The 15,950-nt window shown below is 49.0% G+C and overlaps 2 gene segments (V, D, J or C); both read left to right on the plus strand.

The window, feature by feature from the left end:
- The first annotated feature begins 9,509 nt into the window (after nucleotides 1-9,509).
- Nucleotides 9,510-10,499, plus strand: LOC129658690 (T cell receptor beta variable 6-5-like). The segment is given in 2 exon segments: nucleotides 9,510-9,558; nucleotides 10,159-10,499. Coding segments are annotated over 2 exon segments (390 nt in total).
- Nucleotides 10,500-12,285: 1,786 nt separating this feature from the next.
- Nucleotides 12,286-12,862, plus strand: LOC129658689 (T cell receptor beta variable 9-like). The segment is given in 2 exon segments: nucleotides 12,286-12,334; nucleotides 12,450-12,862. Coding segments are annotated over 2 exon segments (444 nt in total).
- Nucleotides 12,863-15,950: the final 3,088 nt, after the last annotated feature.

Raw genomic sequence — 15,950 nt, forward strand, 5'->3', positions numbered from 1 at the left:
ATCCGATAGACTCTCCCAGAAATTCTTTCTCTACTCTGTTTTAATGCTCCCAAAGATCATGCTAGGTAAGTATTATTTTACCTGTTTATACATCTCAGGGGAACTGACTTGTCCACATCTTATATGTCATTGCTTTCAGAGCAAGGAATTTGATTCAAGCCTGTCCTCATTACTTTTGGTCTTCGCCCCCATAAAACTTTCCCCACATAGAATAAATAATACACAGAAACACACACACACACACACACAAACACACACATACATGTTTTAAAGCAATTGGCTCACATAGTTGTTAAGGCTGGTAAGTCCAAATGCTGCAAGTGGGTCTGGTGCTACTAGAGACTGAGGGGGAGCTGATGTTTAAGTTCAAAAGCAGAAGGACTAATGGTCCAGTGTGAAGGCCATCGGCTGACAATTATCTCTTACTTGGGGGAAGATCAGTGTTTTCATCTATTCATTCCTTCACCTGGTTTCATGAAGGCCACCGACATTATGGAGGGTCATCTGCTTTATGAATTAAAATGTTAATCTAATCTATTATTAAAAAATGCATATTCACATGTTGAAAGTGAAGTCGCTCAGTCGTGTCCGACTCTTTGCGACTCCATGGACTGTAGCCCACGAGGCTCCTCCATCCGTGGAATTTTCTAGGTAAGAATATTGGAGTGGGTTGCCATTTCCTTCTCGAGGGCATCTTCCCAACCCAGGGATTGAACCCTGGTCTCCCACATTGCGGGCAGATGCTTTACCGTCTGAGCCAAAAAATATCCCTCTTTGGAGCACCCAAAAAATAAAACTAAATATCCAAGGCAGAGTCTAGTTGACTTATTGGATTAGTCAGGACACCACCTTCCAGGGCTGCACAAGAAGTTAATAAGCATGAAGTCCCTGGCAGGTGACAGGACTCTGGATTTCTTCACTCCCTTTGCTAATCTCTGACAGCCTCCTCTAGTCCTTCCTAGGTGCAAAAGTAGATATGGACACATTTTGACTTCAAACCCTATACTTGAGGACTTCAGATGTCATAGGAAAGAAAGTAATTATGCTTGCCGGTTCCATACATGAGATATACAGAGCATGTAACTTACCCTCAGGCGTTTTTACATTAACTTTATTGCCATATGAATTATAGTTAACATTTGAATAATGTGAAGTTTGGGGGCCCTGAACCAGCCTTAACCCTGCTGTAAAATTTGTTTAAAATTCAATCAACCCTGTTTATGATTTCACATACTCAGATTCAACCAGCCACAGTTGTGTGGTACTGTGAAAAGCGAAAGTGAAAGTCACTCAATCGGGTCTGACTCTTTGCAACCCCATGGACTATACAGTCCATGAAATATAAATTCTCTCCAGGCCAGAGTACTGGAGTGGGTAGTCTTTCCCTTCTCCAGCAGATCTTCCCAACCCAGGGATCCAACTCAGGTCTCTCATACTGCAGGCAGATTCTTTACCAGATGAACAACAAAGTCTGTAGTTAGTATCTATTAAAAATTCCACACAAAACTGGACCCATGATATTCAAAATCGTGTGGTCCAAGGGGTCCGCTGTATATACAGTAACGTTACACACTGCACAGTGAACAGATGAATGGTTCTGATCAATCCGTGTGTGTGTGCCCACGGAACGTTCACCTATAAAGACTGAGAACATTTCATCACCAAAAATCCTCTGAGGCCCCATTCCCAGGCCTGTCTCCTTCCCTGACAACCAGCAGTATGATTCCTGTTGCTGTCATTTTTTTTTAAGTTCTCTTTAGCCTAGAGCTAAATATTTAAGCGATTTCTCCTGGAAAGTATTTTGGTTGAAGAAGTTCTTGAAAGCATGTAAGCACCATATCCATGTCAGGGACTATCCTATCTGGAGATGGATGGTTTGGAAAACGACCATTCAAAGGTCTTTTCTGCTGGTACCAGGTTTTTTTTTTTTTTTTTTTTATGCACTTTCATAAATATCTTTTCTCGTGCACACATTATCTGAAATGATTTTATGATGCTATTTTGAGAGGAAGTCCTCATCTCCTAGGAAATTCCTTTGAGGTCCCATGTGATATGCACACAGCACGGCCTCCTGCTCACACACTGGTGCTGGGACTGAGCAGGCAACCAGCAGCAGCAATTTGGTGAGAGATCATTTCATGTCAGGAGAAGGCTTGCGTTTGATTTGACCCCAGTGTTCAAGTCACAGGAGTTGAATTGAAAAGTCCCCCTTTCTGTAGCGCCCTGGCCTGGTCACTAGTCTCCTGCACTGTGGGTCTCACTGTCTCTTGGACCAGAGACATTCTGAGCCCAGGAATGGATCCCATGGACTTGCCAGGCCCCGATTCAAGGCTTTTTTGTGGCTACAACATCGAGCTCATTCATTGCTTCTGACTTTAGTTCTGTGTTTTTGTCTCTGAGGCCCAGGGAATGGTTAGTCCCCCAGACCCCAGACGTGTGATCAGGTTCCGTGGAAACCAGCTCATCAGCAGGTCACCACGGTCACCCACTCATGACCACGTGCACGATATTCAGGTTCAGAAATTATTGAGAATTTGAAAATCAGAGCAGCAGAGCATGGCAGCCAGTGCAGGGTCCTTCCAAATGTGAGGTTTGTGCATGTGATCCAGTCTGGGGCTCTAGGATATCGGTTATTGAATGGCTGACCGCTTCACAAGGAAGTACCCCCATGGATGGATGTCTCAGGTAAAATTGGAGCATTTTTCCTTTACCCTGGGGTCAGCCATCTCTCCCAACATCCCTCCCCCGTCTGTACTCCTTTGTGCCAACATGTCGTCCGTGGTGCTGGGCAACCAGCTTCTTTCCTCAAAGCAAGCTGGGTCACAGGCCTGAGGAGGTTCAGCTTGCTGCTCCCCAACCCCTCAGACATGACACGAAGCACGTGCTAAGGTGGACATGAAGGAGCTGAGCCTGCGTGTGAGAGGCACCCTGTCAGTCGGTGAATTAATAAGAAAGGGAGCCCAAGGATTCCTCAAGTGTCGATAGGCCTGCCCTAAGTTTAGGGAACCAGATTCTGGAATCTAGTGCTGCACTTATTTCCTTCTTAGTATAAATGTCTGATCATACAGTTTTTTACCTCCACAGGCTAAGACTAGACTTGAAGATCAACCCTAATTCATCCAGGCTGGGAAGGCAGCAGATGAGGGATGTGTGTATGTGTGTGTGTGTGTTTGTGTGAGTAGGGGTTGAAAGTGTGGAGTGCGGGGAATTTGTATTCTTGTTTTAGATGGAAGGCACAGATCCATGAGACCATTGGCCTCTAGGAGGCACTGTGGGCCCATGGTAAGCAGGGTGTGATGGAGGGGGTTGAGAGTCACCCTGGAGAGGGTAGCTTAGGGGAACCTTGGCTACATGCGTGTATCAGAAAGCAGGTTTGAGTTCCCTGAGTGGTCCAGACACATGGACCCAGCACAGACTCCTCACTTCCCAGGGGAATGGGGACATGCCTGGAGCCTCAGGATATGCCCAGGGGATCTTCTCCTGGAGCAGCATGGGGACTGGAGGGTGAAGGGATTAGTGTGGCTGGTGAGGGCTGGGTGATGAGTGTCAGGCAGGGACAGGAAGAGAAGAAAAAGCCATGTGATGGGCATATGGGGACATGGGGACAGTGCTCACTTCACACGCACCCTTGGCTGAGGACCTGTGCAGAACAAGGAATGGCTTAGATGAACCAGCCCTGGGTCCTGCCAAGGGGTCCAGTGGACAAAGGCAGCCTGCAGAGACACAGAGCAGTAACGTCATAGGCAAAGGCTCCAATCAGGGAAGCAGGAGGGTCAGCACTCTACACCACTCACCCCAGGAGCCCAGCCCCCAGCCAGCAGTAGTCCTGGGTTCCTGATGCTGCCATGGGTTCCAGGCTCCTCTGCTGTGTAACTCTGTGCCTCCTGGGAGCAGGTGAGTCCTGGACACAGTGTGGGAGCTTCTGAGATGTCTTTGCCTCCCTGAGATAGAAGCCTGATGATGAGGGCTGCAGCAGGAGGCTTCCCTGTGCTCTGTCCTTAGCTTTCTTGTCTCCTCCCCAACAGGCCTGGTGGATTCTGAAGTCACACAGACCCCCAAATACCTGATCAAATCAAGAAAACAGCAAGTGATACTGAGATGTTCCCCTGAGTCTGGACACCGATCTGTGTACTGGTCCCAACGGGCCCTGGGCCAAGGCCTCCAATTCCTCATTCAGTATTAAAATAGGGCAGAGAATGAGAAAGGAAACATGTCAGATCGATTCTCAGGAAAATAGTTCAGTGACTCTAGCTCTGAGCTGAACTTGACTTCCTTGGAGCTGACGGACTCAGCCGTGTATCTCTGTGCCAGCAGCCAAGACACAGCCCTGCATGATCAGGTGCCTCTGGGACAAAAACACTCCTGCCCCAGCTCAGGAAGTGGTGCCCGTGTGTCAGCTGCCAGCCTGCCAAGCCCAGTCTCTGGTGGAGCAATAGATTTTCCCAGACATTCACTTCTTGATATGTTTTAACGCTCACTAACGTCATCAAGGTAAGTACCATTTTATCTGTTTGTACATCTCAGGGGACGTGAGTTGCCCAGATCTCATACTTCATAAGTGTCTCAGCGAGCATCCCGGTTCAAGTGTGTTCTCAACACCCGTGGTCCCTTCACTCATGGATCTGTGTACAGAGCAAGTTACATATACGCATTGTGTTACGTGTAACAAGATACAGTTTGGGGCTCTGTGATATGAACTGTTACTCAATGAATGGCAGCCACACTTCACAAGGACGTATTCCCATGAGAGGAATGTCATAAATCAAAGCTGAGCATTTTTCATTACCCTTGCGTCCGCACCTCCCTCCCCGTCCCTCCTGCATCTGTACTCCTTTGTGCCAAAATGTCATTCTGTGCCTGGCACCCAGCTTATCTCCACCTAGAGGGTGGGTCACCGGCATGAGGGGGTTCTGCTTGCTCCCTCCCCCAACACGGGAATCAAGGGCTGCTGTGAACATGAAGGAGCTGTACCTGCATTTGACCGGTGGATCGTCTGTCAGTGAATTGATTAGAAGCAGACCAAAGAATTCCTCAAATGTTGATGAGCCTGCAATGAGGTTGGGAGCAGAAACCTGGAGAAACACGGTAGGTGGAGGGACTGTCTCAGGACTGTGGGCAATGTTGTGGAAAGGAAGCCTTGAAGTGCTGCTGCTAAGTCGCTTCAGTTGTGTCCAACTCTGTGAGACCCCATAGGCGGCAGCCCACCAGGCTCCCCCGTCTCTGGGATGTTCCAGGCAAGAACACTGGAGTGGGGTGCCATTGCCTTCTCCGCTTGAAGTGCTCTTGGGACGCATATCATAAAGGGCAGCAGGACGCCAGAAGGATTTCCCCAGGATTCAAAACTTCAGAAATATGTAGATAAATACAAGTAATATACATGTTAATGAAGATTTATGTCTGGACTAGAACATACAAAACATTGAATCAGTTTAACATCTACAGAAAAACCTTTAACATTTACAGAAATGTTACAGCAACTTATGAGATTACGTCTGTTCTTCTGGATGGGTCTCCGTGTTGTGAACTGTTCACTGAGGTTCATTTCTGATTTGAGCCTCTGGGGGAAGGGGCGTGGCCCCTGAGTGACAGATTGGCTGTGGGGCGTGGCAGGGACAGTGACATCTCAGAAGGACTCCCTGGAGAGCCCCTCTCCCCTCTCATCCACCCTCAGACCAGAGGGCCCTCCTCCTGCCCCACCCCTTCAATGAGCCCCTGACTCCTGGACTGTGTGGTCTTCTGTCTCCTGCAGGCAGGTGAGTCCTGGGGGCAGGGTCCCCTTCGGGGTGCCAGCACTAAGCCTGTCCGCTGTGACTGCAGCATCAGTCCTCCTTCTCCACAGGGGCGGTCCATGCTGGGGTCACTCAGGACCCCAGATTCCAGGTTGTGAGGACAGGACAGAGCGCGACACTGACATGTACTCAGGATCTGAGCTTCAGCTATATGTACTGGTATCGACAAGACCCAGGACACGGGCTGAGGCTGATCCATTACTCAGTTATTCCTCCCGCCACGGAGAAAGGAGCCGTGCCCGAGGGCTACAGCGTCTCCAGACCAAGCACAGAAAACTTCCCTCTCATGCTGGAGTCTGCCAACCTCCCAGACATCTGTGTACTTCTTCGCCTGCGGTTATCCACAGCCCTGCAAGGTCACCTCCTCTCTGTGCAAAAAGATAAGGGAAGCCCTGCAGCATGAAAGGAGGAGAGACTCTTGCAGGCTTCTCACACCTGGAACTTGGAACCCAGGGCCACATGCCTGCAGTGTGACATTGAGTGTGCAGTCTCATATCACGCCCAGCTACATCGACGTTAAATGTAGTGGACGGCTGGTTTTTTTATTTCAAAGTTTTATAACTCTAAAAATAAATGGGTTTCTATATATATAATCTCTGTATATAAATCCGTTACCTAGAATTGGTAATACTTAATTTATGTAGAAAATCTAGAAATATGTGGATCTGAATTAATCAGAGGGACTACGGAATGCAGTGCTCCAGGCTGTATTGACCTGAGCTCAGCAGTGTCTGTATTGAAGGTCCGTGTGATTCCACCTTAGCACACCACTGTGACACCGCTGCTAAGTCACTTCAGATCAGCTCAGTCGCTCAGTCTTGTCCGATTCTTTGCGACCCCATGAATCGCAGCACGCCAGGCCTCCCTGTCCATCACCAACTCCCGGAGTTCACTCAGACTCATGTCCACCGAGTCAGTGATGCCATCCAGCCATCTCATCCTCTGTCGTCCCCTTCTCCTCCTGCCCCCAATCCCTCCCAGCATCAGAGTCTTTTCCAATGAGTCAACTCTTCGCATGAGGTGGCCAAAGTACTGGAGTTTCAGCTTCAGCATCATTCCCTCCAAAGAAATCCCAGGGCTGATCTCCTTCAGAATGGACTGCTTGGATCTCCTTGCAGTCCAAGGGACTCTCAAGAGTCTTCTCCAACACCACAGTTCAAAAGCATCAATTCTTCAGCGCTCAGCCTTCTTCACAGTCCAACTCTCGCATCCATACATGACCACAGGAAAAACCATAGCCTTGACTAGACAAACCTTTGTTGGCAAAGTAATGTCTCTGCTTTTGAATATGCTATCTAGGTTGGTCATAACTTTCCTTCCAAGGAGTAAGCATCTTTTAATTTCATGGCTGCAGGCACCATCTGCAGTGATTTTGGAGCCCAGAAAAATAAAGTCTGACACTGTTTCCACTGTTGCCCCATCTATTTGCCATGAAGTGGTGGGACCAGATGCTATGATCTTCGTTTTCTGAATGTTGAGCTTTAAGCCAACTTTTTCACTCTCCACTTTCACTTTCATCAAGAGGCTTTTGAGTTCCTCTTCACTTTGTGCCATAAGGGTGGTGTCATCTGCATAGCTGAGGTTATTGAGATTTCTCCCGGCAATCTTGATTCCAGCATGTGTTCCTTCCAGTCCAGCGTTTCTCATGATGTACTCTGCATATAAGTTAAATAAACAGGGTGACAATATACAGCCTTGACGTACTCCTTTTCCTATTTGGAACCAGTCTGTTGTTTCATGTCCAGTTCTAACTGTTGCTTCCTGACCTGCATACAAATTTCTCAAGAGGCAGATCAGGTGGTCTGGTATTCCTATCTCTTTCAGAATTTTCCACAATTTCTTGTGATCCACACAGTCAAAGGCTTTGGCATAGTCAATAAAGCAGAAATAGATGTTTTTTTGGAACTCTCTTGCTTTTTCCATGATCCGGCGGATGTTGCCAATTTTGAGAGGGTAACAGGCAGGAAGGCCAGGGGTCTCCAAATGGAAGAAATAGCCTGCAAGTGTCAGACATTTTTATCTCTCTTAAGCGGCAGGAGGAAACAAACTAACAATATTTTTTTCCTTCTCTATACAAATTTAAAAGAGAGGTTTCTCTTAAAATACTGTGTTGCCATAATGACACCTGGTTTCGCCTGAAGTTAGCTATTCTTGAGCCTAGAGATAACCAATGCCTTTTTCTTATGGAAATGTTTGTCTTAAGCTATGCTAATGTACTACGCCTTTACCCCAAACTCTGTCTCCAAGTTGGTTCAGCCTCTTGGCCCAAAACCTACTTGACAAACCAGTATGTTATACTCAGATATTGTTCCCCTAATCTATGTAAATGAAACTATTTGTATGGTGGTCTGCCCTTCTTTAAGATTCAAGTTAATTATTTTATGGCCCAAGATTATCCCAAAATACATCTTATGGTCGAAGGGCCTGGTGCTATTCTAAATTATAAGACATTCCTTTCTTTCATTAACAGACTGCTAGTGACTATATAACATCCAACTGAAGACTAACAGGGGGGTACTCTTTCTGCCCCCTTCTGATGCCTATGTCAAAAGCTTTCTCTATCTCCTTTATACTTTAATAAAACTTTATTACACAAAAGCTCTGAGCGATCAAGCCTCATCTCTGGCCCCGGATTGAATTCTTCTCCTCCGGGGGCCAAGAATCCCGGTATATTCGCGTGATTCCACAACAACCTTTCAATTTGATCTCTGGTTCCTCTGCCTTTTCTAAAACCATCTTGAACATCAGGAAGTTCACGGTTCACATATTGCTGAAGCGTGTCTAACTCTGTGCAACCCCATAGATGGCAGCCCACGAGGCTCCCCCATCCCTGGGATTCTCCAGGCAAGAACACTGGAGTGGGTTTCCATTTAGTATGTGCAATTATTTTCTTCTTAATGGAAATGTTGGATTCTACAGTCTTTTATCTCCAGAGGCTAAAAGGCAATTTGCAGATCAATCTTAAGTCACCAGCTTGAGAAGACAGAAGAACAAGTGTGTGTTGTGTGTGTGTGTGTTCAGGGTGTGGAGTATTTACATTCTTGCTTTGGCAGAAGGCACAGATCCATGAGACTGTGGACCATTGGCCACTAGGAGGCACTGTGGGCCCACGGTAAGCAGGGGGTCCAGGGAGGGGTGGAGAGTCACCCTGGGGAGGGCAGCTTTAAGGAACCTTGGCTACATGCCTGAATGAGAAAGCAGGTTTGAGTGCCCTGAGGTCCTGAGGTTCCAGGACCCATGGAAGCAGTACAGACTCCTCACTGCCCAGGAAAGTGGGGATGTGCCTGGATCCTCAGGATGTGCCCAGGAGACGGTCTCCAGGAGCTGCAAGGGAAGTGGAGGTGAGGGGTTGGGGTGGCTGGTGAGGGCTGGGTGATTGTCAGCTGATTGCCTGGTGATTGCCAGCCAGGTGAGTGCCTGGCTGTGTGTCAGGCAGTGGCTGGCAGAGGACAACAAGGTATGCTGTGGGCACTGGGGACCTGGGGACGGTGCACCCTTCCACCCACCCCTTGCTCAGGGGCTGGGAAGGGCAGGAAGGGCATAGAGGGCTCACCTTTGTCCTGGCAAGGGGCCCAGAGGACAGGGCAGCCTGCAGAGGCACAGAGCAGTGACGTCATAGGCAAATGCTCCAATCAGGGAGCAGGAGGGTCAGCACTTTACACCACTCACCCCAGGAGGCCCACCCCCAGCCAGCAGCTGTCCTGGGTTCCTGATGCTGCCATGGGCTCCAGGCTCCTCTGCTGTGTGACTCTCCTCCTTCTGGGAGCAGGTGAGTCCTGGACACAGTGTGGGAGCTTCTGAGATGTCTTTGCCATCCTGAGATAGAAGCCTGGAGATGAGGGCTGCAGCAGGAGCCCTCAACAATGTGCTTTTTAGGAGCACAAAGTAACCCCCCAACCCTGCAGTTCGAAATCTGCATATAACATCACATACTTCGGAATGAAGAATTATCTCTGGAATACAACACACTTACATTATAAACTGTTTAGAGAAAGGACACAACAACTCATAAGGCTCAAGTCCATTGACCTGGATGGGTCTCCGTGTTATGAACTCTTCACTCAGGTTCATTTCTGATTTGAGCCTCTGGGGGAAGGGGCGTGGCCCCTGAGTGACAGGATTTCCCTGGGGCCTGGCAGGGACAGTGACATCTCAGAAGGACTCCCTGGAGAGCCCCTGTCCCCTCTCATCCACACACACTCCAGAGGGCCCTCCACCTGCCCCGCCCCTGCCATGAGCCCCTGCCTCCTGGGCTGTGTGGTCTTCTGTCTCCTGCAGGCAGGTGAGTCCTGGGGGGCAGGGTCCCCTTCGGGGTGCCAGCACTAAGCCTGTCCGCTGTGACTGCAGCATCGGTCCTCCTTCTCCACAGGGGCGGTCCATGCTGCTGTCACTCAGGACCCCAGATTCCAGGTCATGAGGACAGGACAGAGCGCGACACTGACATGTACTCAGGATCCGGGTCTTGACCGCATGTACTGGTACAGACAAGACCTGGGACACGGGCTGAGGCTGATCCATTACTCAGCTGGTGCGCACACTAGCGAGCCAGGAGACATGCCCGACGGGTACAGTGTCTCCAGACCAAGCACAGAGAACTTTCCTCTCACACTGGAGTCTGCCAACCGCTCCCAGACATCTGTGTACTTCTGTGTCAGCAGTTACTCCACGGTGCTGCACGGCCACCTCCTTTCTGTGCAAAAAAGCAGATGAGGGCCCCGCAGCCTGGAACCTGGGGAGCCCCTTGCAGGCTCCTAGCACCTGGAGACTCTGAGCCCACAGACACATACTGGCAGCATAGCCAGCGATGTTTGATCTTCCTGGCACGGACCTGACAACAGGGCCTCATGGACATGTGTCCACCCTCACTCTCTGTCTTTTCACTCTAGCTGCCACATGAGCCTAAAGATGCTTCCCAGCTCTGACTGCTAGTCATCAGTCTGAACATGAGGCTTCCAGGAGGGAAGGTTGTTGGGAAATCAGATACATCTAGACCCTCTTGTCTCTCCCCGGGCACCGCATGCCTGTCACTATGGAAGGTTCTCCCCCAGGCTGGCCCTTGAGTGGTCTCTGCTCTTGTCCAACTTCCCCAGATGTGGGCCTTTCTCTCCCACCTTCCTGGCCCTCATTCCCACCCTTCTCTACTTCAGCCTTGCTGCTCCTCCCTCAACTGGGTCATGTCCTTGCCCATCACCCAGGGAACCTTGTAATGATCCCTAACTGGGCGTGTTTGAGTAGGTTCTCTAGGGTTCTCAAAGAGAATGTAACCTCAGTTAATTATTAATCATCCAAAATTCCTTGGTCATCCCTGAGGAGGAGAAACAAGCTGTGTGTGTATGTATTCTCCACCATGGCCTGTCTTTCGCATCTAAATAGCCTAGACCCTGATGCTGGGAAAGACTAAAAGCAAGAGGAGAAGGAGGTGGCAGAGCGAGAGGTGGTTAGATAGCATTACTGACTAACAGACATGAATTTGAACAAACTGTGGAACCCTGCTCTGTCCTGCAAAGTCTCTTAGATTACTTGTGAGCTGGACTGCTGGTCTTGGTGAGGCTGGGTTTATGCCCGACGCCCTTCCCCATGGTTCCTTCACTTTTGTCTTCAGGCAGGTGTTGCTCTTTCCTACCACCTCCCCGTTCCATACCCTTCACTTTTGCTGATGAACAGGGGAGCCTGGCACACTGCAATGCATGGGGTTTCAATGAGTTGGACTCGAGTTAGTAACTTAGGAACACCACCATCAACAAAAGCTAACCAAAGTTGTAGCATCTCCCTCATCACAATCTTCTAAAAGTCAAAGTATTAAATATTTCCTGCATGAACTCATTTCTTTTCTCTTGAAATACAAAACCATAAATCAGCTATGGCAGGATGGTGTGTGTGTTTGTGCTTCTAATTTTGTGTGTATTCTTTAGAAAAACAAAGCGGGGACGCTGTGCAGCTGAGAAACTCCACAAGTTTCTGGGGCAGAGCAAGCAGACAGAGCTAGTGCCTGGGACCAGGAGGCCTAAGAGAAAGCTTTATTTGGTGTTCTTATCTCTAGAAGCCTTACTAGGATAGGCACTAATTTGCAGGGTTGCTCTCCCAGCTGGGAGCCGTGAACTTCAACTATGCAGTGCTGAGGGAGCCTTGAGGTTGCAGCAAAAGTGAAGGGTATGGAGCTGGGAGGTGGTAGGAAAGAGAAACAGAAAAGAGCAACACCTGCCTGAAGAGAAAAGGGAAGGTGCCATGGGGAAGGGCGTTGAGCATAAACCCAGCCTCGCCAAGACCAGCAGTCCAGCTCACATGTCATCTAAGAGACTTTGCAGGACAGAGCAGGGTCCTGGATCAGCTGACCTGGAATGAGAGGTCAGATTCCTGGGAAACAGCAGAGGCAATGACATCAGAGCAGTGACGTCACTGCCTCACCTCCAGTCAGAGGAAGTAGGCCCAGAACCCTAGCTCTCAGAGAAGCAGAGCTCTGAGCACGGAGATGCCTCCCAGCTCTGGTCCTCCTGCCATGGGCTGCAGCCCCGTCTGCTGTGTGGCTCTGTGTCTCCTGGCAGCAGGTGGGTCCTTGTCACAGGGGAGAATCTGTGTTCCTGGTCTGACTCTGCCTGAATCCAAGGCACCATCGGGTTCTCTCCCGCGTTCTTCCTCAGCCCCAGTCTTCTTCCCCCACAGGCCTTGTGGATTCTGGAGTCACCCAAACCCCGAGATACCTGATTAAAGCAAGAGGACAGCGAGGGACCCTGGGCTGCTCCCCTGTCTCTGGACACCTCTCTGTGTACTGGTACCAACAGGCCCTGGGCCAGGGCCCCCAGTTCCTCGTTGAGTATTACAGGCAGGATGTGAGGGGAGAAGCACAGCTCCCGGATCGATTCTCAGGAAAACAGTTTAGTGACTTTCACTCTGAGCTGAACCTGAGCTCCTTGGAGCTGACAGACTCAGCCGTGTATCTCTGTGCCAGCAGCCAAGACACAGCCCTGCATGATCAGGTGCCTCTGGGACCGAAACACTCCTGCCCCAGCTCAGGAAGTGGCTGTGAGGGTGACTGCCTGCCTGTCAGGCCTAGATAGATCCGATAGACTGTCCCAGACGTTCTTCCTCTGCTGTGTTTTAATGCTCCCAAACATCATCTAGGTAGTATTATTTTACCTGTTTATACATGAGGGAAAATGACTTGTCTACATCTTATATGTCATTACTTTCAGATCAAGGAATTTGATTCAAGCTTGTCCTCCTTAGTTGTGGTCTTTGCCCCTATAAAACGTTACCCCACATAGAATAAATAATACACAGAAACACACACACACACATGCACATATACACACACATAAACATGTACATGTTTTAAATCAATCGGCTCACATAGTCGTTAAGGCTACTAAGTCCAAACGCTGCAAGCGGGTCTGGTGCTACTGAGACTGAGGGGAGCTGATGTTTAAGTTCAAAAGCAGAAGGACTAACAGCCCAGTGTGAAGGCTGTTGGCTGACAATTCTCTCTTACTTGAGGGAGGATCAGTGTTTTCGTCTATTCCTCTCTTCACCTGGTTTCATGAAGGCCACCAACATTATGGAGGGTCATCTGCTTTACGAATTAAAATGTTTATTTAATCTATTATTAAAACATACCTATTCACATGTTGAAAGTGAAGTCGCTCAGTTGTGTCCGACTCTTTGTGACCTAATGGACTGTAGTCCACCAGGCTCCTCCATCCGTGGAATTTTCTAGGCAAGAGTACTGGAGTGGGTTGCCATTTCCTTGTCCAGCGGAAAGTATTATGGGTAAAGAAGTTCTTGAAAGCCTGTGAGCACCATATCCATGTCAGGGACTATGCTATCTGGAGATGGATGGTTTGGAAAATGATCACCCAAAGGTCTTCCCTTCTGCTACAGGCTTTTTTTTTTTTAATTATTTATTCACGTTCACAAATTTCTTTTCTCGTGCACACATTCTGAAATGATTTTATGATGCTGTTTTGACAGGAAGTCCTCATCTCCAAGGAAATTCCTTTAGGGCCCTTGTAATATGCACACAGCACGGCCTCCTGTTCACACACTGGTGCTGGGACTGACCAAGCAACCAGCAGCAGCAATTTGGTGAGAGATCATTTCATGTCAGGAGAAGGCTTGTCTTTGATTTGACCCCCGCGTCCAAGTCACAGGAGTTGAATTGAAAAGTCCCCCTTTCTGTAGCGCCCTGGCCTGGTCACTAGTCTCCAGCGCTGTGGGTCTCACTGTCTCTTGGACCAGAGACACTGTGAGCACAGGTATGGATCCCATAGATCTGCCAGGCTCCAACTGAAGGCTTGTTTTTGTGGCTTCAACATCAAGCTCATTTGTTGCTTCTGACCTTAGCTTCTGTGTTTTTGTCTCTGAGGCCCCAGGAACGGTTAGTCACCCAGACCCCAGACGTGCGATCGGGTTCCATGGAAACCAGCTCATCAGGAGGTCACCATGGTCACCCACTCAGCACCAGGTGCATGATGTTCAGGTTCAGAAATGATTGAGAATTTGAAAATCAGAGCAGCAGAGCATGGCAGCCAGTGCAGGGTCCTTCCAAGTGTGAGGTTTGTGCATGAGATACAGTCTGGGGCTCTAGGATATCGGTTACTGAGTGGCTGCCCCACTTCACAAGGAAGTACCCCCATGCAATGGATGTCTCACGTAAAATCGGAGCATTTTTCCTTTACCCCGGGGTCAGCCATCTCTCCCGACGTCAGTCCCACGTCTGTATTCCTTTGTGCCAACATGTCATCCGTGGTGCTGGGCAACCAGCTTCTCTCCTCAAAGCAAGGTGGGTCACAGGCCTGAGGTGGTTCGGCTTGCTGCTCCCCCACCCCTCAGACACAAGGAGAAGCATGTGCTCAGGTGGACATGAAGGAGCTGAGCCTGCGTGTGACAGGCACCGAGCCTGGTGAGCTGCAGTCCATGGGTCGAGAAGAGTTGGACCCGACTGAGCTACTTCACTTTCACTTTTTACTTTTGTGCATTGGAGAAGGAAATGGCAACCCACTCCAGTGTTTTTGCCTGGGAATCCCAGGGACGGGGAAACTGGTGGGCTGCCGTCTGTGGGGTTGCACAGAGTCGAACACAATTGAAGCGACTTAGCAGTAGCAGCAGCAGCTATCAGTCAGTGACTTAATAAGAAAGAGAGCCCAAGGATTCCTCAAGTGTTGATGAGCCTGCCCTAAGGTTAGGGAACCAGATCCAAAATCATTGTGGGTGGAAGGACATGAACTGGACTGTTGTCAGTTAAGCAAAATAGAAACATGAGGGATTATTTGGGACACGTGAGTCATAAAGGGCAGCAGGAAGCCCTGAGGATTTTCCCTGAGATTCAAAACTACAGAAATAATAAACTACAGATCAATAAACTGAATATATGTAATAATGAACAGCTAGTTCTAGAATAAAGTATACATAAGGTTGCAAACAGTTTTATGGAAAGTTTACAACAAATGTAAGGCTTATGTTCATTGAGCCGGATGGGTCTCCCTGTTGTGAGCTGTTCAGTTCAGTTCAGTTGCACAGTCGTGTCCGATGCTTTGTGATGCCATGGACTGCAGCACGTCAGGCTTTCCTGTCCATCACCAACTCCTGGAGTTTATTCAAACACATGTCCATCGAGTAGGAGATGCCATCCACCATCTCCTTCTGTTGTCCCCTTCTCCTCCCGTCTACAATCTTGCCCAGCATCTGGGTCTTTTCAATGGGTCAGTTCTTCGCATCAGGTGGCCAAAATATTGGAGTTTTAGCTTCAGCATCAGTCCTTCCAATGAATATTCGGGACTGATTTCTTTAGGATGGACTGCATGTATCTCCTTGCAGTTCAAGGGACTTTCCAGAGTCTTCTCCAACACCACAGTTCAAAAGCCTCAATTCTTTGGTGCTCAGCTTTCTTTATAATCCAACTCTCAAGTCATACATGACTACTGGAAAAACCATAGCTTTGACAAGACAGACCATTGTTGGCAAAGTCTAGGTCGGTCCCATGTGAACAATTCACTCAGGTTCATTTCTGATTTGAGCCTCCAGTGGAAGGGGCGTGGTCCCCTGAGTGACAAGTTGCCTCTGGGGCTTGGCAGGGACAGTGACATCTCAGAAGGAATCACTGGAGAGCCCCTCTCCCCTCTCATCCACACTCAGACCAGAGGGCCCTCCGCCGGCCCCGCCCCCGCC

The sequence above is a fragment of the Bubalus kerabau genome, chromosome 8 (assembly GCF_029407905.1).
Source record: "Bubalus kerabau isolate K-KA32 ecotype Philippines breed swamp buffalo chromosome 8, PCC_UOA_SB_1v2, whole genome shotgun sequence".
Classification (NCBI taxonomy): Eukaryota; Metazoa; Chordata; class Mammalia; order Artiodactyla; family Bovidae; genus Bubalus; species Bubalus kerabau.